General features: G+C 38.9%; 2 protein-coding genes across 3 annotated transcripts; both read left to right on the plus strand.

The window, feature by feature from the left end:
• Positions 1–1951: 1951 nt before the first annotated feature.
• On the plus strand, positions 1952–13805 carry ift46 (intraflagellar transport 46 homolog (Chlamydomonas)). The gene is made up of 12 exons (XM_060909128.1): positions 1952–2026; positions 4329–4425; positions 4502–4578; positions 4905–5056; positions 7804–7878; positions 8050–8143; positions 9009–9137; positions 9330–9448; positions 10071–10137; positions 11581–11641; positions 11728–11813; positions 13466–13805. The coding sequence occupies exons 1-12, from the start codon at positions 2003–2005 to the stop codon at positions 13556–13558; spliced, it is 1074 nt and encodes a 357-aa protein (XP_060765111.1). The 5' UTR covers positions 1952–2002; the 3' UTR covers positions 13559–13805.
• Positions 13806–13851: 46 nt separating this feature from the next.
• Positions 13852–20368, plus strand: LOC132873492 (HEPACAM family member 2-like). 2 transcript variants are annotated; one of them, XM_060909129.1, is made up of 7 exons: positions 13852–14083; positions 14258–14581; positions 14681–14926; positions 15256–15396; positions 18571–18621; positions 18709–18740; positions 18886–20368. In XM_060909129.1, exons 1-7 carry the CDS (start codon positions 14035–14037, stop codon positions 19030–19032), a joined length of 990 nt encoding a protein of 329 aa, XP_060765112.1. In that variant the 5' UTR covers positions 13852–14034; the 3' UTR covers positions 19033–20368. The 2 variants fall into 2 exon arrangements, with proteins under 2 accessions (XP_060765112.1, XP_060765113.1); XM_060909130.1 differs by having other exon boundaries at positions 18589–18621.
• The last annotated feature ends 3618 nt before the right edge of the window (positions 20369–23986 follow it).

The following is a 23986-nucleotide window of genomic DNA, read 5'->3' on the forward strand; positions in this document are numbered from 1 at the left end:
TATTGTGAAAAAGTTCAATATTTTCCATCAGTTATTTAAGAAAGTGAAAGTTATATATTATAGACTCATTACACATAAACTAAAATGTTTCAAGCATTTTTTCTATTTTAATTTTAATCCGTATGGCATACAGTACAAAAACATTCAAAAAAAATCTCAAAATATTAGAATATTTCATTTCGAGTTTGAGTAAAACAGTATGAACACAGTGTATCTCTCAGTCTAGTTCAGTACACACAACCACAATCATGGGGAAGACTGCTGACTTGACTGTTGTCCAGAAGATGATCACTGATGCCCTCCACAAGGAGGGTAAGCCACAAAAGGTCATTGCTGAAAAGGGTGGCTGGAAAAGGTGCACAAGCAACAGGGATGGCCGTAGTCTTGAGAGGATTGTCAAGAAAAGTTGTTTCAAGAACTTGGGAGAGCTTCACAAGGAGTGGACTGAGGCTGGTGTCAGTGTATCAAGACCCATCACGAACAGACATCTTCAAGAAAGGGGATACAACTTTCGCATTCCTAATATCAAGCTACTCCTGAGCCAGAGACAATGTCAGAAGTGTCTTATCAGGGCTAAGGAGAGAAAGAAATGGACTGTTGCTCAGTGGTCCAAAGTCCTCTTTTCAGATGAAAATGCTTTTTGCATTTAATTTGGAAATCACGGTTCTAGAGTCTGGAGGAACTCCAGACTTATGAGAGGCACAGAATCCAAGGTGTTTGAAGCCCAGTGTGAAGTTTCCACAGTCTGTGATGATTTGGGGTGCCATGTCATTTGCTGGTGTTGGTCCACTGTATTTTATCAAGTCCAAAGTCAACACAGCCATCTACCAGGAGATTTTAGAGCACTTCATGCTTCCATCTGCTGACGAGCTTTTTGGAGATGCTGATTTCCTTTTCCAGCAGGACTTAGCACCTACCCACAGTGCCAAAACTACTACCAAATGGTTTGCTGGCCATGATATTACTGTGTTTGATTGGCCAGCCAACTTGCCTGACCTGAACCCCATAGAGAATCTATGGGGTATTGTCAAGAGGAAGATGAGAAACACCCAACTCAAAAATACAGATACGCTGAAGGCCACCATCAAAGCAACCTGGGCTTCAATAACACCTCAACAGTGCCACAGACTGATCACCTCCATGCCACACCGCATTGATACAGTACAGTAATTCATGGTAAAGGAGCCCCAAACAAGTATCGAGTGTATAAATGAATATACTTTTCAGAAGTTGGACATTTCTGTATTGTAAATCCTTTTTTTGATTGATCTTAGGGAATATTCTAATAATTTGAGGTACTGGATTTCTGATTTTCATGAGCTATAAGCTATAATCAAAATGAAAACAAAAAAGGCTTTAAATATTTCACTTTACATGTAATGAATATAGAATATATGAAAGTTTACCGTTTTGAATTAAATTATGAAAAAAGGAACTTTTTCATGGTATTCTAATTTTTTGAGATGCACTAGTAATGTTAGTTGGGGGAGGGCCAATTATAAGCCAGTTAGTTTCCTCCCCTCCCCCAGCACGTACTTTGTACCTTTACTTGTATTGTGGTTTTGTTTTTTTTGGTTTTTTACCATGCGCGACTAAAAAAAAAAAACCTAATTGTTTTAGTGTCATTTATTTGGGACACAACGATTTACAGACAGTTCTATTGAGGTATATCCTATGAAGTGGAATGGAGAGGTGAAAAAAGGAATGTAATCACAAACACGATAATTTAATAGTGCAATATGTAACACAATGATTTTACATTTATTTTAATAGATTTTGCAAGAAAGACAATGCAAAGATTAATATATTGTTAATCAGAACGTAGAATGAATTGAAGCGACAGATGCATGACCAGACGGCACTTGGATGAAACGCACCTTTGGGAGTCGAATGACTCGGTGCGCTGAATCGATTTGCCTTGACACGCTTCTCGTCGAGCCAAGTCTCGCAGAAAACATCGCGAGATTGGTGTCTCTTGGCAACAGTACATTACACAGCTTACATGGAGAAGTCTGAGCGACAAAAGGTAACATTACTGCAAATTCATATCAGGTTTTATATATTGAGCTGCTCTATGGTGTATGGAGTTAATATTATTTATTTTTGAATTTTATTTGAACGTGTTTAGCCGACTAACTCAGCAGGGTTTTTGTTTTTTTTGCACACAATTAAGTTAGCTATCAGTGTTGGCTAATTGTTTTTAGCTAGGTTAGATCACTGAACACAGAGCTGATATATGGTGCTCTACGGGAGCAATAACGAATGCCTTCAGTATCACGAAGCAGAGATTTACTGACACGCATTAATGTCTGTATTTACACGGAACTAATACGGCACTAATGCGTAACGTTAGAGCAGTAAATAACCACAAGCCTTACAAGTTCAATATATTTGTATATTTTAGATTCTTCTTAGTTTTTATTCTGTTTATATAACTAGACTACTTTTTTAAATATGATTCATTTATCTTAACTGTTCAAGCACCAACCACCAAAGCAAATGCCTGGTATGTGAAAATGGACTTGGCAATAAACTCGGTTCTGATTCTGATTCTGCTTAGTTCACATCCAAGCCCATTTCAGCCACCATTAAGATCTCATAATATATGTCTGGCATGCTTGAACTGGGACAGACTGGTCTGATTGCTACTTGTTTTGGTTAGTTACATCCTTGAGATTCATCTTCGCTCCCACATTCTGCTCTCCACTTAATGAAGCTTATGTTGACCACTAATGCCTTTATTCTTTTCATCAGACTATGATCCTGACGGGTGATGTAATGGGACATATTGTCTCTCTTCTTTCATACAGTAGTGTGGTCTAAACCAGTGACATAATGGTTCATCATCTATTTACGTTATACTTGGACAACTTGGCTTTGTCAATTAAATCATCAACATCATCATCATTCAGTCACATAGCTACAATACACTCTTGAATGTGGATATATACTCATGTTTGTCCTACAATAAACCGAGAAACATCTCTGAACAGGGGGCGGCACGGTGGTGTAGTGGTTAGCGCTGTCGCCTCACAGCAAGAACGTCCGGGTTCGAGCCCCGTGGCCGGCGAGGGCCTTTCTGTGCGGAGTTTGCATGTTCTCCCCATGTCCGCGTGGGTTTCCTCCAGGTGCTCCGGTTTCCCCCACAGTCCAAAGACATGCAGGTTAGGTTAACTGGTGACTCTAAATTGACCGTAGGTGTGAATGTGAGTGTGAATGGTTGTCTGTGTCTATGTGTCAGCCCTGTGATGACCTGGCGACTTGTCCAGGGTGTACCCTGCCTTTCGCCCGTAGTCAGCTGGGATAGGCTCCAGCTTGCCTGCAACCCTGTAGAACAGGATAAAGCGGCTAGAGATAATGAGATGAGATCTCTGAACAGCTGTGTCTGGGTCAGTGCCTGTTTGCTCCCGGATCGATCCGTGAGGCAGAATCTCTTAGGTGGCAGAGGTCTACATTCCTAGATCATACTTTGTCAATTCAACTGCCTTCGCTACAGACAGATCAAAACCTAACACTTACTATTTCATAATTATAACTTAAGTTCTCATGATAATGACTTACTATCTCAAAATTATAATGTATCTCATCTGTATGAGTTATGTTCTCGATCTCATAATAATTAAGTTATTCCATGAAATCGAGTCATACATGAGCTGATAGCTGAGTTGACTATAAGCCGTGTACGATGAGATTGATTGGAGTAATTCTTTTATTCTATCCACATTCACTGGTTTTTGAGAAACAGAGCATTTGTATTTTTTTGCAAATTCGATAAATAAAAACTTTATACAAAACATCTGACAAAATCATTTCCACTTAGAATGTAAACAAACCGGTGAAATAGCAATTTGTGAAAAATGTTATAACAGTAATTCTTGAAAAAAAACATTCTTACCATGAAATACTTTTATTCCATATTTTGTTTCTTTTTTGTGTGTTTTTTGGGGTTTTGTTTTCGAGTTGAGTTTTTATTTCGTCCTCAGTTGGTTCAGCAACACGCTCTGCCATTTTGTTTTTCTCTACTCACGGTATATGAGCTGATAGCCTTGGTGTAGAGTAGCCAATCAGAGCTCATATCCAGTGAATGTGGATAGAACAATACTTGCTATCTCATATTTATGACTTAAGTTATCATAATAATGACTTAATAATTAAATATCAAGTCATACCTTTGAGAAAATATTCTCATTATTATGAAATAGTAATTCAAAATTATGACATCTTGTAATTATGAGATACGCTGTCATTATTATGACAGACTACATATATGTATGTGACCTTAATTTCTTCCGTATACTTCAGTGTGACATCTAAAAACTTGTTTTCAGACTCAGCTCATTGCCAACCAGCCATACGACGAAACTCTGGACATCAACGACTCAGAAGAGGTGGCCAGTTTGTACACACCTACTCCACGGCAAGCAGGTCATCAGAGACTTTTAATGCTGTACTGTTCAAAACCTTTCTGTCACTAATAAATGACAATATGTTATGATTTCAGGCTTTAGGAACACAAGCCGACAGCAGCTGAATAACATGGCCAATAGTGGCAGTGATGAGTTTGAAGATGGTGCCAAGGTAAATGAGTCTGCTATAAGCTGTAGGAGATGCACATTAAAAACAATTTCAGTATGATACCAGCATCAGAGTATGAGTGTCATCTGATACTGATTCGAAACTGACATAAGTTTTGTACCCAAGTAGACTCAAGCGAAAAGTAGTTTCTTATGTGTCACGTGTTCTCTTGTTTGACCTGTTGGCGAACACTGCACACATTTATGGCATAAAACGTTTTAGGCTTGTATCGATGCTGTACAAATACTTATTATCAGAACATGCCTAGATTATAAGCATTGTGAATCGAGAAAATAAATTTACTTTGTATTCATGCTGGAATTTTACAGCAAAAAACGAAAGGTCCACCTGCTAGTCCACGTGAAGCAACTGAAAATAATGATGAAGAGGACGATGATGATGATGACGACGATGATGATGATGATTCTGATGAAACAGAGTCAGATGACGATGATGAGGAGCCAGGTTCAGCTCCAGAAGGGTAGGAACAGTTATGGAAACACCATAACCCAATAACCCCTTGTCTATCATCAGTAGAGCTAGCTGTACTTTGATTTTTGCACAAAAGCTTCACAATACAATAGTTTTGCACATTGTGGAGAAATATATGTGGAGTTTCATCACAAACATTCAGGCCAACTACAGGCTTTGAAAATGTTGAAGTTTAGAGGTATATTAATATCCTGCACCTTTTCCAGATCTTCTGGACAGGATTTTCTTGAGTAATCCACAGACCTTCTCCTATTTGGAAAGTTCTATGCATAAAAATGACAGATAATACAGATGAATAAGATGAAATCCAACAGCTCTCGCTCACTGTTTGCCCTGTTAGCTGGAGAATTAAATTTCTTAGGAGACTGCCAGTGTCACATCTTGGAAACAAAAACAAGTTAGGTCCATATTTGGACACTGACACAAATTTTGGTTTTTTTTTTTACCTGTTTACTGAAACATATTCAAGTTATAGTTATATAATGGACATAAAGTCTAGACTTCAGCTTTCATTTGAGGGTATCTACATTAAAATTGGATGAAGGGTTTAGGAGTTTCAGCTCCTTAACCTGTGCCACCCCGTTTTTAAAGGGACCAAAAGTAATTGGACAATTGACTCAAAGGGTATTTCATGGGCAGGTGTCTCAACCTCAACTCAACTTTATTTATATAGCACTTTAAAACAACCATAGTTGAAAACAAAGTGCTGTACATAAAGACATAAAACAATTAAAAGCAATGAAATAAGTAAAACAGACAGTAGAACAGTTATTTCGTTGTTTTTAAAACCAATTAGAAATAATAAAACAATAAATAAAAGCAAACCATAAAACACTAAAACAAGAGCAGAGTCTCATGCAGACTTAAAGGCCAAGGAGTAAAAATGAGTTTTAAGACTGGTTTTAGGTGTGGGCAATTCCTTCGTTATGTCATTCTCAATTAAGCAGATAAAAGGCCTGGAGTTGATTTGAGGTGTGGTGCTTGCATTTGGAAGATTTTGCTGTGAAGAAAACATGCGGTCAAAGGAGCTCTCCATGCAGGTGAAACAAGCCATCCTTAAGCTGCGAAAACAGAAAAAAACCCATCTGAGAAATTGCTACAATATTAGGAGTGGCAAAATCTACAGTTTGGTACATCCTGAGAAAGAAAGAAAGCACTGGTGAACTCATCAATGCAAAAAGACCTGGACGCCCACAAAAGACAACAGTGGTGGATGATCGCAGAATAATTTCCATAGTGAAGAGAAACCCTTTCACAGCAGCCAACCAAGTGAACAACACTCTCCAGGAGGTAGGCGTTTCAATATCCAAATCTACCATAAAGAGAAGACTGTATGAAAGTAAATACAGAGGGTTCACTGCACAGTGCAAGCCACTCATAAGCCTCAAGAATAAAAAGGCTAGATTGGACTTTGCTAAAAAAGCATCTAAAAAAGCCAGCACAGTTCTGGAAGAACATTCTTTGGACAGATGAAACCAAGATCAACCTCTACCAGAATGATGGAAAGAAAAAAGTATGGCGAAGGCGTGGTACAGCTCATGATCCAAAGCATACCACATCATCTGTAAAACACGGCAGAGGCATTGTGATGGCTTGGGCATGCGTGGTTGCCAGTGGCACTGGGTCATTAGTGTTTATTGATGATGTAACACAGGATAGAAGCAGCCAGATGAATTCTGAGGTATTCAGAGACATACTGTGTGTTCAAATCCAGCCAAATGCAGCCAAACTGATTGGTCGGCGTTTCATAATACAGATGGACAATGACCCAAAACATAAAGCCAAAGCAACCCAGGAGCAAAGAAGTGGAATATTCTTGAATGGCCAAGTCAGTCACCTGATCTCAACCCAATTGAGCATGCATTTCACTTGTTAAAGACTAAACTTCAGACAGAAAGGCCCACAAACAGACAGCAACTGAAAACCGCTGCAGTAAAGGCCTGGCAGAGCATTAAAAAGGAGGAAACACAGCGTCTGGTGATGTCCATGAGTTCAAGACTTCAGGCAGTCATTGCCAGCAAAGGGTTTTCAACCAAGTATTAGAAATGAACATTTTATTTACAATTATTTAATTTGTCCAATTACTTTTGAGCCCCTGAAATGAAGGAATTGTGTTTAAAAAATGCTTTAGTTCCTCACATTTTTATGCAATCATTTTGTTCAACCCACTGAATTAAAGCTGAAAGTCTGAACTTCAACTGCATCTGAATTTTGTTCAAAATTCATTGTGGTAATGTACAGAACCAAAATTAGAAAAATGTTGTCTCTGTCCAAATATTTATGGACCTAACTGTATGATTACTATCTGCTTAATTGACCTTTCCTTAACAAAAACAAATAGCTATATAACAAACGGTTTCTTTTATGATGAATATTATATATAGTGGATTTGGAAAGTATTCAGACCCCTTTAGAGTTTTCATGCTTTTACTGTCGTATAGATTTAATTTAAAATGGAGAATTTCTTTTTGGCCGTCAATCTAAAAACAATCCATAATGTCAGCAAGTGAGAAATTTTTAGAAATTAAAAAAAAAAAGTATCAAAAGCTGAACTCTCTCCTTTAGATAAGTATTCAGTACTTTTGTCGAAGCAATTAAAGCTTCAGCTCTTCTTGGGTAAGTCTGTTCAAGCTTTGCACGCCTGGATTTCTGAATACTTTCCGAACCCACTGAACTAAACCTCATTACATGCTAATGCATGTCGTGATCTTTGTGTGTGGGTCTGTCTACCAACAGAACATATGACCCGGCAGATTATGATCATCTTCGTGTCACATCAGATATCAAAGAACTTTTCCAGTACATCACACGGTAAGCTGCTCCTTACCAGTTCCTACACAGTCCCACACAAACCACAGACACTCTCACTTCAGACTGAGAGCTTGAATTCTTGGAACATTACTTAAAAATGGAAATACATGTTCACACATTTTACTCTGATGTAACGTGAAAATGAACCATTATAAATGCTCTCCCTTTCAGATACACACCACAGACAATTGAATTGGACCATAAGCTGAAGCCTTTTATTCCTGACTTCATTCCAGCAGTAGGCGACATTGATGCTTTCCTTAAAGTGAGTATAATAATAATAATAATAATAATAATAATAATAATGTTTTTCCAATCTTATTTTAAAAAATCATATATATTTTTTAAGAATGACAACCCTGGGAATCACAGCTTTAAAGCAAGGCAGCCTTTCAATTTCATAAAATCAGTGAAATTTAGTTCACTTTGAAATTTGGTCATTGTGATGTATGTTTATTTCTGTAATATCTCATAAACTATCAGGGAAATGGCTGGGAAGTTATTTCATTTGAGGGGCTTCCCTAGCAAATAATGTGCATGAAATTGCTTGCTTTGTGCAGTCAAGCAGACAGATGAAGTCCGTGTGCGCATGCACAGGTTTACCTTTGACCGTGCACTGACCATTACATCATTCTGTCGCTAAATGAACAGCTGATCACACCGAGGTGCTCGCTGACCGCCGATATTTATTAGTTTGGTCCTGTGTTTTTTTTCCTTTGCAACATAGTGTCTTTTTTTCTCGCTTTCTGTTACTGTCGTCGGTCTTTCATGTTTCATTCACACACACATCCTCCATTTTTCTCTCCTATTTCAAATTTGTATCCCACAATGCCTTGCGTGAACGGGGAAAGCCCACCACATGATGCATGACATAGTATCTTGAATTGGGTCATGTTGAAGCAGGTAATAATAGCAGAGAATTTAGGGCCATGTGGCTCTAAATTCATTAATTGTTCTATTAGAAGAAAAACTAATAAAATTGGAAGTCTGTTATTGAATTCAGCAGATTTTGGTCCACTAAACAAAAATAATTGGGTGTTGGGGAAAATTCTTTTGATGACCTACACTTGAAAAATCTGAAAGGGAGTTTACCTTTAAATATTATATTATGTTTTTGTTGATGTGGTGAGGTTCCTCGGCCAGATGGGAAGGCGGATGGTCTGGGCTTGCTGGTGTTGGATGAACCATGTGCTAAACAATCTGACCCTACTGTGCTCTCCCTGTGGCTTTCTGAGAACAGTAAACAACACAACATCGCTGTGAGTACACATGCACTCACAAACAATTAATCCCTCATGTCTGAAACGCAGTGCATGAATGAATTTCAAACTGATTTACAGTGTATATATACTGAAGTATTACTTGCAGGAGCTAGTTTGTGTTCTACAGTGTCCATAGGTTCCTCATTCTGTCCACTCGTGCTAAAGACACAATAAAAATATCTTTTATAGGAAGTGAAAGTGAAGAGTATTGAAAACCCTCAGAAGAACCCAAAAGCTATCGATAACTGGATAGAGAGCATCAGTGAACTACATCGCTCCAAACCACCAGCTACTGTACACTACACCAGGTACAAATACAAGCACACACTGCATTATATATCTCATCTCATCATCTCTCACCGCTTTATCCTGTTCTACAGGGTCGCAGGCAAGCTGGAGCCTATCCCAGCTGACTACGGGCGAAAGGCGGGGTACACCCTGGACAAGTCGCCAGGTCATCACAGGGCTGACACATAGACACAGACAACCATTCACACTCACATTCACACCTACGGTCAATTTAGAGTCACCAGTTAACCTAACCTGCATGTCTTTGGACTGTGGGGGAAACCGGAGCACCCGGAGGAAACCCACGCGGACACGGGGAGAACATGCAAACTCCGCACAGAAAGGCCCTCGTCGGCCACGGGGCTCGAACCTGGACCTTCTTGCTGTGAGGCGACGGCGCTAAGCACTACACCACCGTGCCGCCCTGCATTATATATAACTTGCAATAACACACTACAAAGTATAGCAAACTCTCTCATATACTGTATACTGTACACAGAGTACTGGGTACAGCTGCTTAAACACGCACTGTGCTGCAACGAACTGCTTCAGTTGGCACAGATGTTCAGCATAAACAAATTTCGAACTGTAGCTTCAGAAAGAAGATGGTGTCTTAAATTTATTTCTGTGTGTTTTACTCAGACCCATGCCAGATATCGATACCCTGATGCAGGAGTGGCCACCTGAGTTTGAGGAGCTTTTGGGCAAGGTTGGTGTTAAAACAAGATCGACTGTGAGCTACTACTCACTTACATATCCCCCTGCTCTTGCTTATTTCAGAACGCAGGCAATCGAAGGAATAGGGCACTTATTATGAATGTTGACTTCAACAAATAATTTAACCCTGAGACAAGTAAAGAGTAGTGTGTCCCCCCCCCAGGGATTTCAAATAGCATCGTAGTAAACTGTCATTTTGAAATGGCATCTTGCTTTTTGAAATGGTGTCAAAATCCACGCTATATGTTTCGTAAATACCTTCAGTCAGTAAACAGGAAGTCGATGTGTGACAGACATGAAAATGGTATAGAACCAGTAGTGGAGATTTGGGTGGGGCTGTGGCACGAACAATCCGGGGCCCCACCGCTAGGGGGGGCCCCCACTGACCGGGATTTTTTTTTTTCGTATTAAAAACTTATTAAGAGTTTCTTGCACTCCACCGTGGGTGAGTCGCGGCTGTCAGACCTGGCGCTGCTCTGTATCGAGAGAGACATTGAGGTCAATAAGGATAAAGTAGTCGACAGATTTGCAAACATGAAGGAGAGGATGCTAAAGCTCAAAATAGATTAAATGTTTTTGCAGTGTGCATGTCCTTTTAGGCCTGTTAGGCTACATGTCTGTTTTTTCTTTGTTGAAATTCTTAAAAGTGGGCCAACTTTTTAACATTCTTGAGTTCACAGTCGCTCATTTTTCTGATAGGCGTGGGCTATGGGATATTGTTTTCATTTAGCCTAAGTTTCTTTTCTTTAAAAAGGATGGGATAGTTGTTGTCCCTTTAACATGTTAAATGAGTTTGCAAAGTTGTTGTTTGCTTGTTTGACCGGAATAGGCAGCTATGATCAAAGTTTTTTTTTTTTCTGAAATAAACACATTAAATATTTTGGTTTGTACTGCATGTTACATGTGTGAATGGAAAGGTTGCTGAAATTATGCTAGTGTAAGCCAACGTTTAGAATTGGCTAGTATAATAGACTGTTTGGGCTACTGCAACATATCGGGGGGGGCAAACATCTCCCGCCTCCCGCTGACACAATACCCGAGCTCCGCCCAGTATAGAACCCCAAGCTGAAGTTTGGTACCAACTGGCTATGATTTGTGGTTGCTGAGGAAAAGGGTGTTTCGGACGGACAGAGGTAAACCAGTATACTCCCCTCTTTTGGAGCGGGGGTATAATAACAATTTAGTGAATGTGTGGAACCTAATTGTACATATGTTGTTTTATGTGAAACGTATAGTTACGTAAAAAAAAAAGGGTCCAAGAAATCCTGCCCATCAAAAGCTAGTCAGCTATGCCTCTTTTTTTTTTTTAAACATGTAAGTGTATTATACGTTTACAAAGTGTATTTCTCAGTATTATCATACAGAGTGAATGAATGTACCATAGAATAAAACCTGGCTTTCTAACATGTGCTCTCTCTCTCTCCTCGCCCCCCAGGTTAACCTTCCGACGGCAGATATTAACTGTGACCTTGCAGAGTACATTGACATAATTTGTGGTTAGTTAAACTGTCATTTATTTGTTTATTTTTTAAGGATCTGCATTACAGAGTTAATGGATGAATTAATAGATGAATTTCTACAGGTATCTTGGACATTCCAGTGTACAAGAATCGAATCCAATCTCTCCATGTCCTGTTCACGCTCTATTCTGAATTCAAAAACTCCCAGGTTTGTTTTATTCTGTGCTCCCCTGTGAAATGTCAGATTTCTCTGTTCTCACAGCGTCCTGACTAAACAGCATCGGAAACAATAGATGCACGTAAAAGTTGTGTCTGACCTATTACAGTTTTACACTTCAGTACCCTGGTATGAGAAAAGGTTGCTACAGTTTAGAGTAGGTTGTGGTTTAACACGTTTTTGTCCACAGGATCTTACTTGCATCACTGCGCCCTGCCTACACATTTGAACAACTCAAAAATAATTAATCTCTAAAATCAGTACTGCTATTTATTTGAATCTGGATTTTCATGTTTTGGAATAAGTGTCCCACTACCACTAAGTGAATGTGTCCCATTATAGCATTGGTATACAACCTGTAATATACCAGATAATGCATCACCTTTTCTGCAGCTTCCTGCCTCTTCAGGATCATTGTAGCGCCTTACACGTTTAAACAGCATTTTAAAACTGCGACTGAAAGTAATTTATATGGACGTATGCACGTGAACTGTCCAGTAGCTACTAGAACTCAGACTGTAATCACAATACAGTCCTCAGTACAATGGTGTACAGTGGTGCTTGAAAGTTTGTGAACCCTTTAGAATTTTCTATATTTCTGCATAAATATGACCTAAAACATCAGATTTTCACACAAGTCCTAAAAGTAGACAAAGAGAACCCAGTTAAACAAATGAGACAAAAATATTATACTTGGTCATTTATTTATTGAGGAAAATGATCCAATATTTTTGTCTCATTTGTTTAACTGGGTTCTCTTTATCTACTTTTAGAACTTGTGTGAAAATCTGATGATGTTTTAGGTCATATTTATGCAGAAATATAGAAAATTCTAAAGGGTTCACAAACTTTCAAGCACCACTGTATTATCATTCTACAGATTCTGTAGCATAACTATTTACACTCGCTGGCCACTTTAATAGGAACTTGTTCTTGAATCTAAGATTCCTGTTCTTGGCTGGCAGGAGTGGAACCCAATGTGGTGGTCTGCTATTGCAAAAAATACTTTTCTGCTCACCACAGTTGGAAAGAATGATTATATGAATTCCTATATCCTTCCTGGCAGCTCGAACCAATCTGACCATTTTCCTCTGACCTCTGTTATCAGCAAAACATTTCCACCCACAGAACTGTTGCTCGATGTTTTTTGCACCATTCTGTGTAAACTCTGGAGACTGCTGTGTGTGAAAACCCCAGGAGATCAGCAGTTTCTCAAATGCTCAAACCAGTCCATCTGGCACCAACACCCATGCCACAGTGAAAGTCAGAGATCACAATTTTTCCCATTCTGATGTTTGAAGTGAACATTAACTGAAGCTCTTGGTTTGTATCTGCATGATTTTATGCATCATGCTACTGTCAAGGGATTGGCTGATTAGATAACTGCATAAAACAGCAGAAAGTGGCTGGTGAGCGTGTAACAACGTTCCTACAAGAAGTAACATTGTCACATAGACTTCAGAGCTAAAAACTGTAAAATGTTCAGAGGAAAGGCTTGAAGAAAAAAAACTGAATAAACTTCTTTACTGTGAAATTTCAAAAGCATCAGTGTCAAAAGGAAATTGTGTATGTGTGACGCACCAGTTTTGCATCACATCTGATTGAGACCACATCACTGAATATTTCTCAATCTTGTCTTATAGCATTTTAAGAATTTGGCAGAGGGTCACGAGTCCAACACGCCATCTACTCGACATATTGCTACTGCAGAAGCAGAAACACTCATAATAGAGTGATCTCTCTCCCACATCCCTACAACGTGTGAACCCAACAGATGCCCTATGAAAGAACTGTTAAGTTTCTAACTGCACTCCACCCCACTCCTCCCATTACAAGTGGCAGCAGCACTAATTTAACTTCTCAGCAGTCTGTCATTTTTATTAAGAAAATTTCTATAAATATAAAATGTGTGCAAATTGTATGTATAGCTGCAAATATTTCTTTATGCTGTAATTTTAATAAATAAAGCCTTTTTTTCTCAAACACCGTGACTCACTGTTTCTTCCTTTTATTGTCAGATTTGTCTGTGTGAAACCACGTGGTGCTGACATCAGCTGCCTTTCACAATGACTGTGCTTATAAGCATCTGTACATAGTGTGCTCTCGTGTAACTAACACTGACACGAGAGCATTCGTTCCAAGCAGAGTGCTTAGTGTTCAGCAGTAAAATGGATCTGAAAAGATAGGAAGGCAAATTAGAGTAATATTTACAATGCCAGCAGGTGATTTTTTCATTGTGGTGCTTCTTTGGATGTTTGTTGGTAAGACTTTTTGATTTTTCACATTTCTACATAACAAAGTAAATGCTATCTGTTGCATTTAACCTTAAACACTTATTGATATGGAACGTTAAAAGTTTAGCATATTCACCCAGCATTCAAAATTTTATAATTTTTAATCATGAAAATGCTGGTATATCTGACATTGTGTTGCAGGCAGGGGGGTTGATGGTGAGAGAGTGACTGGAGTGTTGCATGGGCAAGTGGAGCTCCGAGGACGCTATGGACACCATTCAGATGTGTGCACTGTGGAATGGAATAAATATTCAGCTAAAAATTCAACAAAAAAACTGTTATATTTGTTTCAGAAGCCAAATAATACTACATGCCCAGATCCCTGCCAAAACATTAATTTTAATTCAGAGAATAGGAGTCTTATTTTGGTCCATTTGACACCAGAAGATGAAGGCATTTATGAGGAGAAATCTACATTTACAAATAGCACCATTAAATATTTTAATATCACATTAACGTTTCTGAGTGAGTTCCCTATTTCACCTGTACTACTTTTACTGTATATGATTAAGATTCTTGGCAGCTGGCTTATCTATTATAAACATACTTTTCCAAATTCTCCAGCTGCAACAAACATCACTGTCTCTTCTTCTCCTGGATCTCTGACCCTGACGTGTGGGATCAAGGGGGAGTTTCAGCTGCTGCAATGGTTCAGAAATGGCCTTCCACTGCCTGAAGACCAGGGATTCTCCTTCAGTGAGAACAAGACGACCATGCGGGTATCCCACCCGAACAGTTCAGACTGCGGTACATACACCTGTCGAGTTTCAAATGAAAACGGAAAATCAGAGGTGCAAGTCAGCATCAATGGTGAGATATTTGTGCATTTGTTATAAATTGCTAAATATGAATTCAGTCCTGGTGTTTTCAACTACAGTATTAAACTCAAAACAAATTTGAATGCGACAAGTTATGACAAATAAGCCTCAGATTTAATCCGCATAATTGGGAACCTAGCACCTACCGTATAACAACATTTGATAATTTATTATTATTATTATTATTATTAATAATAATAATTTCTTAATGCAATTAGCTCATATCTGATAAAATAGTTTGAAAAGAAAACCCCATGTTGTATTAAATACCATATTTTGACTTTTTTATTCATTTATTTAAAAAAAATTTTTTTACTCTAGGTAACAGTACTGGCTTTCCTTGTAAGGACTCTGGTACTTCTCCCAGAGTTTCTGTCCTTGAACGCATCTTGGTCCCTGTTGGATCACTCCTCGGTCTTCTGTTTTTGTGCATCATTTTAATTTGCATCTGCAAATATTATGGTAAATACAACATTCATTCCTTATAGGAACATTAACTAAACATTTTTCTGACTGCAAATTCTAGATAGCTTGTTTCTAAAATCTGCAAAGAAATATGGACAATGTGTATCAGCATTCACAACATTAGTGACACAAAGTTATCAACATTTTTTTGCAACAAAACATCCAGCAGGTGATTTAAAACCAGGTTAATAAGAGTAAATCTCATTTAAGGTTGTCTGTTCATTAATATATCCATTAACTGATTTTGAGTCAGCGATGATAAAAATTCACACGAATATGGAAATTTAACCTTCAGAATGAATGCAGTGAATGAATAGAGTGAATATTTACCTGACAGGAGAATGAGAGGCACTTCTTTCTTGTTAAAAATTTAAAAAGGAAAGAAAACAGAAGCCTTGTGTCTAATTTTTAAAATAAATAAGTATGCTCTATAAATAAATATTCTTAGTATAAATATGCAGGTGATTATCAGAAATTGCACGCGCTGATTGGTCGAGAGATTCGGACTATGTCTTGATCAACACCTCGAACAGCTCGGCAAAATGGCAGCCAATTGCTTTGTCACTGTAAGTGAGGAAGAATTACAAATTATGAAAGAAAAAGCTATTCCTAAAAGCACTAAAGATGCTACAAAGTTTGGTCTAAAACTATTCAAAGGGAAGGTGGAATTGTGATTTCTTTTATTGATTTAAAAACAAAGTATTTTATGTGACTCAGCGTAGATAAGTGACACAAGCCTGTGCTGCATTGTTATTACATTATATGTATATATATGCATGTGTGTATGTGTATATATATATATATATATATATATATATATGCATATACAGTGAGAGTAAAAAGTATTTGATCCCTTGCTGATTTTGTTGGTTTGCCCACTAATAAAGACATGATCATTCTATACTTTTAATGGTAAATGTATTCTAACATGGCGAGACAGAATATCAAAAAGAAAATCCAGAAAATAACTTTAAAGAATATTTATTAATTGATTTGTATTTCATTGAGGGAAATAGGTATTTGATCCCCTAGTATGCATTAGGAGTTCTGGCTTTCACAGACCAGTTAGACACTCCCAATCAACTTGTTACCTGAATTGAAGACACCTGTTCTAACTAATCACCTGTATGAAAGACACCTGTTCACAGAATCAGACAATCAGACAGATTCCAAACTCTCCAACATGGGTAAGACCAAAGAACTCTCTCAGGACCTCAGAGACAGGATTGTTGACCTGCACAAATCTGGAATGGGCTACAAAAACATTAGCAAGATGCTGGGTATTAAAGTAACAACCATTGGTGCAATTGTGAGAATATTTAAGAAGTATAACATGACCATCAATAGACCTCGGTCTGGTGCTCCACAGAAGATTTCACCTCATGGGGTGGCAATGATCATGAGAACTGTGAGAAATCGGCCTGCAACCACACAGCGGGAGTTAGCGAATGACCTCAAGGCAGCTGGGACCACAGTCACCAGGAAAACAATTGGCAACACTTTGCGCCGCAATGGATTAAAATCCTGCAGTGCCCAAAAGGTACCCCTGCTTAAGAAGGCACATGTGGAGGCCCGCCTAAAGTATGCCAATGATCACCTCAAAGATGTACAAAGTGATTGGGAGAAGGTTCTGTGGTCAGATGAGACCAAAATTGAACTATTTGGCCTAAACTCTACTCGTCATGTGTGGAGGAAGAAAAATGCTGCCTATGACCCCAGGAACACTGTGCCCACCGTCAAGCATGGAGGTGGAAGCATTATGTTTTGGGGGTGTTTCTCTGCCAAGGGCACAGGGCTACTTCACCGCATCAGTGGGAAGATGGATGGAGCCATGTACCGTGCAGTCCTGAGGGACAACCTCCTCCCCTCTGCCAGGAAGTTGAAAATGGGCCGTGGTTGGGTCTTCCAACATGACAACGACCCGAAGCATACAGCAAAGGCAACAAAAGAGTGGCTCAAGAAGAACCACATTAAGGTCATGGAGTGGCCCAGCCAGTCTCCGGACCTCAATCCAATCGAAAATCTATGGAGGGAGCTGAAGGTCCAAGTTGCCAAGCGACAGCCCACCAACCTTAATGATTTAGAGAAGATCTGCAAAGAAGAGTGGGCCAAAATTCCCCCTGATATGTGTGCTAACCTTGTGGTTAACTACAACAAACATCTGTCCGCTGTGCTTGCAAACAAAGGCTTTGCCACCAAGTATTAAGTGCTTTTGGCTAGAGGGATCAAATACTTATTTCCCTCAATGAAATACAAATCAATTAAAATATATTCTTTAAAGTTATTTTCTGGATTTTCTTTTTGATATTCTGTCTCTCCATGTTAGAATACATCTACCATTAAAAGTATAGAATGATCATGTCTTTATTAGTGGGCAAACCAACAAAATCAGCAAGGGATCAAATACTTTTTACTCTCACTGTATATAAATCAGTTTCAACTGCACTTGTAAAGATACGACAAGTCTGTTTTCCCTGAACAGGATGATGTTACAGACCATGGTTTTCTGATTTAATATCTCAGTCAGCCTGATAAAAAAATATATATATATATCAGGCTGACTGAGATATTAAATCAGAAAACCAGTGTCTGTAACATCATCCTGTTCAGGGAAAACAGACTTGTCGTATCTTTACAAGTGCAGTTGAAACTGATTTAAAGATGAATTTCATTTAGTATAGTGATCATAAATAAAATATCAATGTTTTATATTAAAGATATTAAACAATATATTTTGAAATATCTGATTCTACATGTGGGCGGCACGGTGGTGTAGTGGTTAGCACTGTTGCCTCACGGCAAGAAGGTCCTGGGTTCGAGCCCTGTGGCCGGCGAGGGCCTTTCTGTGCGGAGTTTGCATGTTCTCCCTGTGTCTGCGTGGGTTTCCCCCACAGTCCAAAGACATGCAGGTTAGGCTAATTGGTGGCTCTAAATTGACCGTAGGTGTGAATGTGAGTGTGAATGGTTGTTTGTCTCTATGTGTCAGCCCTGCGATGATCTGGCGACTTGTCCAGGGTGTACCCCGCCTCTCGCCCATAGTCAGCTGGGATAGGCTCCAGCTTGCCTGTGACACTGCACAGGATAAGTGGTTGCAGGTAATGGATGGATGGATGGATGGATGAATGGATGATTCTACATGTATGTGTTTCTGATTCTGAATAATCTTTTCAGATGATTGTTTTATTTTAGGTCATCGAAAAATAAAAACTACTTCAACAGAAGGTATGAAGATCACCCAAATTTTTACACATAATGGATCCTGTTCTCGCTGCCCTTTTGAAAGTAATCACTTTCTTTTGCTTTTCACAGAACCTATTTACGACGAACCCACACAGTTACAGGTAAAAGGATAAACATACTGTGAAATGTTACATGTAACCTAGATGTACATTCTTTTGCTAGCTAAAATGCTATCAGTGAATATGTTCAGTGTCAACGTTTCTTCGGTAACTTTTGCCTGATGCATGTATTGTGAATTTTCTTCAGGAAGAAGCTGCTACTCCGACTATGGACCCTTTGGTAGTTGTCTATCAAGACTTCATAAAACCAAAAGATTCACATCAGTCTGAAGACTTTGGCTACTCCACCATTGCAGATGTTCTGGAGAACACGCAGCATTCAAACACCACATGAGCACCAAGCTGCAGGTGTAAAACAAGACCTACGTTGTAATGGGAGACTTACCATGTGTTCCTTTATTGTGTATAAAATTGAGCTTAGCTCTGGCTAACTCCAGTGGGTTCCTGTGAACTGCAGATTTTCTCTGTGTGAACTCAATGATTCAGAAAAAAAAAAATTTTTTTGGAGAATGATGCAATTTCGTGGGTTTCCTCCGGGTGCTCCGGTTTCCCCCACAGTCCAAAGACATGCAGGTTAGGTTAACTGGTGACTCTAAATTGACCGTAGGTGTGAATGTGAGTGGTTGTCTGTGTCTATGTGTCAGCCCTGTGATGACCTGGCGACTTGTCCAGGGTGTACCCCGCCTTTCGCCCGTAGTCAACTGGGATAGGCTCCAGCTTGCCTGTGACCCCATAGAACAGGATAAAGGGTCTAGAGATAATGGGATGGGATGATGCAATTTCCTTCTGTATTCTATGAATATTTGTAAGACTAAAGTGGTTTTGTCTAGTTTCTATGGTTTGTGAAGACCTTAATTTTCAGAGTAAAAACCATAATTAAATACATTTTCTTTTTGAGAGTTACAAATGTAGAATTTTCAAAAAATTGTTGCTGTATGAACTAACTGCAGTTTCTTACTTGCAGTATGTTACTTATGCAGTCGTTGCTGAAGCTATTTTCATCTTTGTCAGTGTATTATTGTAACGTGTGTGATAATAATGTATCACCGCTGGGAGGACACTTTACCTGGTCGTGTACTTTGGCAGCTGCTAATACCCCAGAACCTGCAGGAGAAAGGGCCTCACGGCATTCAGCGGAAATCAGCCAGCACAGGACTTCCATTTTCACAGCTGCAGACAACATTTTGTGCGTTGTTGTGATTCCTGCATGGCATACGACCCCAGTCAGTGCTCCCGTGCCTCTGACCAGTCATTGTATTCCAGTGTTCTGATGGCTCAGGTTCAGGTGGATATACTGGGTCCTTTTCCTACCAATGACATCAGCAACCACTACATCCTGGTGACCATGGACTTCTTCATAAAGTGATATGAAGCATATCCCTGTCCAGCAAAGATTTGCACTACTTTCCATTAAAGCCAGTCAAGGAAATATTCTGCCAGTTTGGGGTGCCACAAGAGCTGCTCAGTGATGAGGTATGCAATGTTGAATCCGTCTTTATAGGAGAAGTGTGTGGGTTCCTGTAACATATATATTGCAAATTCATTTGGACATGTTCTCCCAGTGTTGGACTTATCCTGTGTGTGTTTCTGGAGGTAGTCCTGTGGGTGCCTTGGCTCTGTTTTAGGTTGGAAACACTGGCTTAATAAAAAAAAAAGATCAGTTAACCATGTTCCCTGTCTCAGAGCATGATCTGACTGATTTCTGGCATCATTCCACTCATGTGATGTGACAATATTTGAAGTATTTAATATAGATTTGGCCAAGACTGGGCTGTTTTGTATGCCATTATTTCATAACAGATAAAATTGGTGAAATATGAAACACAATTTTGGAGTTATAAACTACTATTTTTTTAAAAGGTGAAATTACAGAAATGTATCAGGACAACATTTTAACTCGTGCTCCTCCCTGGAGTTAGTTACATTCAGTATCCTGGATTTAAGCATCGTTTAATTCTACGTCTGCAAATATTATGGAAAGTCTTCTATTTTTTTAATAAGGCACCAACTTGTGCATTTCTTAAACTTCAAATACAAGCCCTTAGGACCAGTATGATCACTATAATACATGAAATTAATCTTTAAATCAGTTTCAGTTGCACTTGTGAAGACACTATAGGTGGTGTTCTGTTTTCCCTGAACAGGATAATGTTGCAGATAATGGTTTTCTAGTTTAATATCTTCTTCAGCCTGATAAAAACTTACAGTACGGAGAAGGTCAGCGTTGCTCAAAGTTGATTGTAGGATCAAATGTCAAATGATAGTGAATCATATATTATTAATTTATTTCTGAGGTTTTCTTGTCACACAGTGGTTAAGAAGATCAGGCTGGAAACTTTGATTTTTCAGTTGTTGCAGAGGTGCTGGAGAAACACCTAAAATTCACAAACCATACAGACCTGCTGTGTCATTCATCATGATCTTATCAGTTTCACAGAACCAGCATTAACGTAAGGTTTGCGCAATTTTATATTTTACACAATTTGCTACAGAGCCATGGGGAAATTTGTCTGTCTTTACTAATTTGTGTAACAAGATCAGAAGATGCTTTCACTTGTGAATCAATTTGTTTTAGATGTGTGTTTTATAATGATACAGATTTTATTTAATTATTTGTTTTTACCTTAAGTGGCAGTTTAACCATTTTTAATGGTTTAAACATGTTTAATTTTAGATCACTGAAATAATGTATTAAAGTCATAAAATGAGCAACACACAAAGTTTCGAGAGAAACAGGATGTTTTAGTCAAGCATTCTTTATCAGTTATGCAATCAAAGCACTATGTAGGTGGTGAAACCAGGGAATATTCAAAATAATAAATAATAAATGTGATCTAATTATAGTGTAATTAATGTGTAATTTTAGGTTCTTTGATGATGTTCTGTTGGGGGCTCAGGTATTCAGTTAAACTTCCTTATTCCTCATGCAGAATGGCAAGACTGAAGTGGTTATGTTTTAGCACTTCACCTTACCACTTTTGATTCGTGACATGGATTTTTATCCCCAGCTCAAACGAAACTACTGAATTAAAACGACTGAAGATATCTTCATGAAACTTTGTATACATATCAAGCAACATGTGAACTGGTGTCTTTTGCCATTTTGGATTTTTGAAAAAAAAAAAAAAATTTTTTTTCATATAAAATAGATTTTGACTTAGTTCCTAAGAGCAATGTTCGTTTCCGGAGCATATATCCCAAACTATTCACGTATACTTGGTATACATGTTAACAAGGTGATGTAGATGTGCCTTTTCATACTAAGAAATTTTAATTTTTCATGTTTCCATGGAAACAATTTCAGACTTAGTCTCTCAGGTTAGTCTTAGGGGTAGGTTTTGTTTCCGGAGCAGAACTTGAAAACTATGAGTGGTATGGTCTTGAAAGTTGGTATATGTGTTGATTAAGTAATGTATATGTGCTGTTTGATACTAAGAAATGTGAGAAATTTTAATTTTTAGCTCACCTGGAGGGCGGCACGGTGGTGTAGTGGTTAGCGCTGTCACCTCACAGCAAGAAGGTCCGGGTTTGAGCCCCGTGGCCGGCGAGGGCCTTTCTGTGTGGAGTTTGCATGTTCTCCCCGTGTCCGCGTGGGTTTCCTCTGAGTGCTCTGGTTTCCCCCACAGACCAAAGACATGCAGGTTAGGTTAACTGGTGACTCTAAATTCACCATAGGTGTGAATGTGAGTGTGAATGGTTGTCTGTGTCTATGTGTCAGCTCTGTGATGACCTGGCGACTTGTCCAGGGTGTACCCTGCCTTTCACCTGTAGTCAGCTGGGATAGGCTCCAGCTTGCCTGCGACCCTGTAGAACAGGATAAAGCGGCTAGAGATAATGAGATGAGATAAATTCACATTCACACCTCTTTGCAATAACCCTAACCCATAACTACATCATCGCTTGTTTACCGCAATGCATTATGGATGATACCCGGGGTCAGCTCTGCTATTTTGTTTACTTTTGCCTTTGTTAAACACTGCATTGTTCTGTCTAACCGGTTTTAACCATGCCTAACGTGAATTGCTGGGTGCCTAAGTGTGTTTCCAGAACAAAGAGAACACCTAATTTGAACTTTTATCAGCTGCCAGTTGAGAAGAAAAAAATGGATAAGTTTAATCCAGAATGAAAATCTTCGAACTGATTCGAAATGGACAAGTGTTTGTAGTTTACATTTCTCTGGTGGGAAAAAGACGTACTTGAACTGTGACCCAGCAATATTTCCATGGTCTGTGGAATGGCCTTCGGTTATAGAAGATTATAACAATTGACACTGTTCATCATCTGAAACCAGTGATATTCCAAAGTCTGTAAAACAAAGAAACATTCTTTGGCCTTTGCTTCTTAACGTGCCAAAGCACTCGGCAACCGAATGAGCCTGTCGGACTGATAAAACTCCTAAACCACGAAGGGTTCTCTTTCAGGTATGGATAATGGTCAGTGTACCTCACGAGCAGCATTTATTGAAGAAAATGCATTTATCCTGAACATGACATGGCAGATCAGCGAGTTTCCAAAGGTTTTTTTTTTTGTAATGTTTCCTGATATCAAGTTTTATTTAACTAATCACTCATTTATAAATGTTTTGATGCTGTTCGTCTGGGCCCTGGATCATGAAGCAATCTTAAACTTAAGTCAAAAGTTGATTTTTCATAATAGTTTCCCTTACTGCATCTGTAACTTTCATTGTGTTGGATCAAGATTAAGTACAAGGCTAAGATTTCAGTAGAACAAAGCTTCTTAGAAAATGGTAAGGAATAAATGAGGATTAAAAGAAACAAATTTAGACTTAAGTCTAAGATTGCTTCGTGATCCTGGGGCATGTAGTCCGGGGGTGTGTTAAAAAAACAAAACAAAACATTCTTACCTTCTCACTGAGCTTGATTTAAATTCCAATTTTCCTGCTGTAAACCCTCGACATGTTATCCACCTCTTTAAATCAACAATTTCATTGTCTTTCACGACAGCACTGCAAAATCGCTCCTCTCACATCTTACGTAAAATTAATCTGACAGCCACTATATCGCTCAACTGCCGACCCCAGCAATCCCCCATAATGCATTGTGGTAAACAAATGATGACGTAGTTATGCTTGGGGCTATTTAGAGTAGCCAGTTGACCTAATCCACATGTCTTTGGACTGTCAGAGGAAACCAGAACACCAGGAGGAAACCCACACAGGCATGGGGAGAACATGCAAGCTCCATCCAGAACCAGAGGCCCCAGTCGGCCACAAGGTTCAAACTCAGAACCTTGTTGCTGTGAGGTGACTGTGCTAACTGCAGCACCAT

Source organism: Neoarius graeffei, chromosome 25 (assembly GCF_027579695.1).
Source record: "Neoarius graeffei isolate fNeoGra1 chromosome 25, fNeoGra1.pri, whole genome shotgun sequence".
NCBI lineage: Eukaryota > Metazoa > Chordata > Actinopteri > Siluriformes > Ariidae > Neoarius > Neoarius graeffei.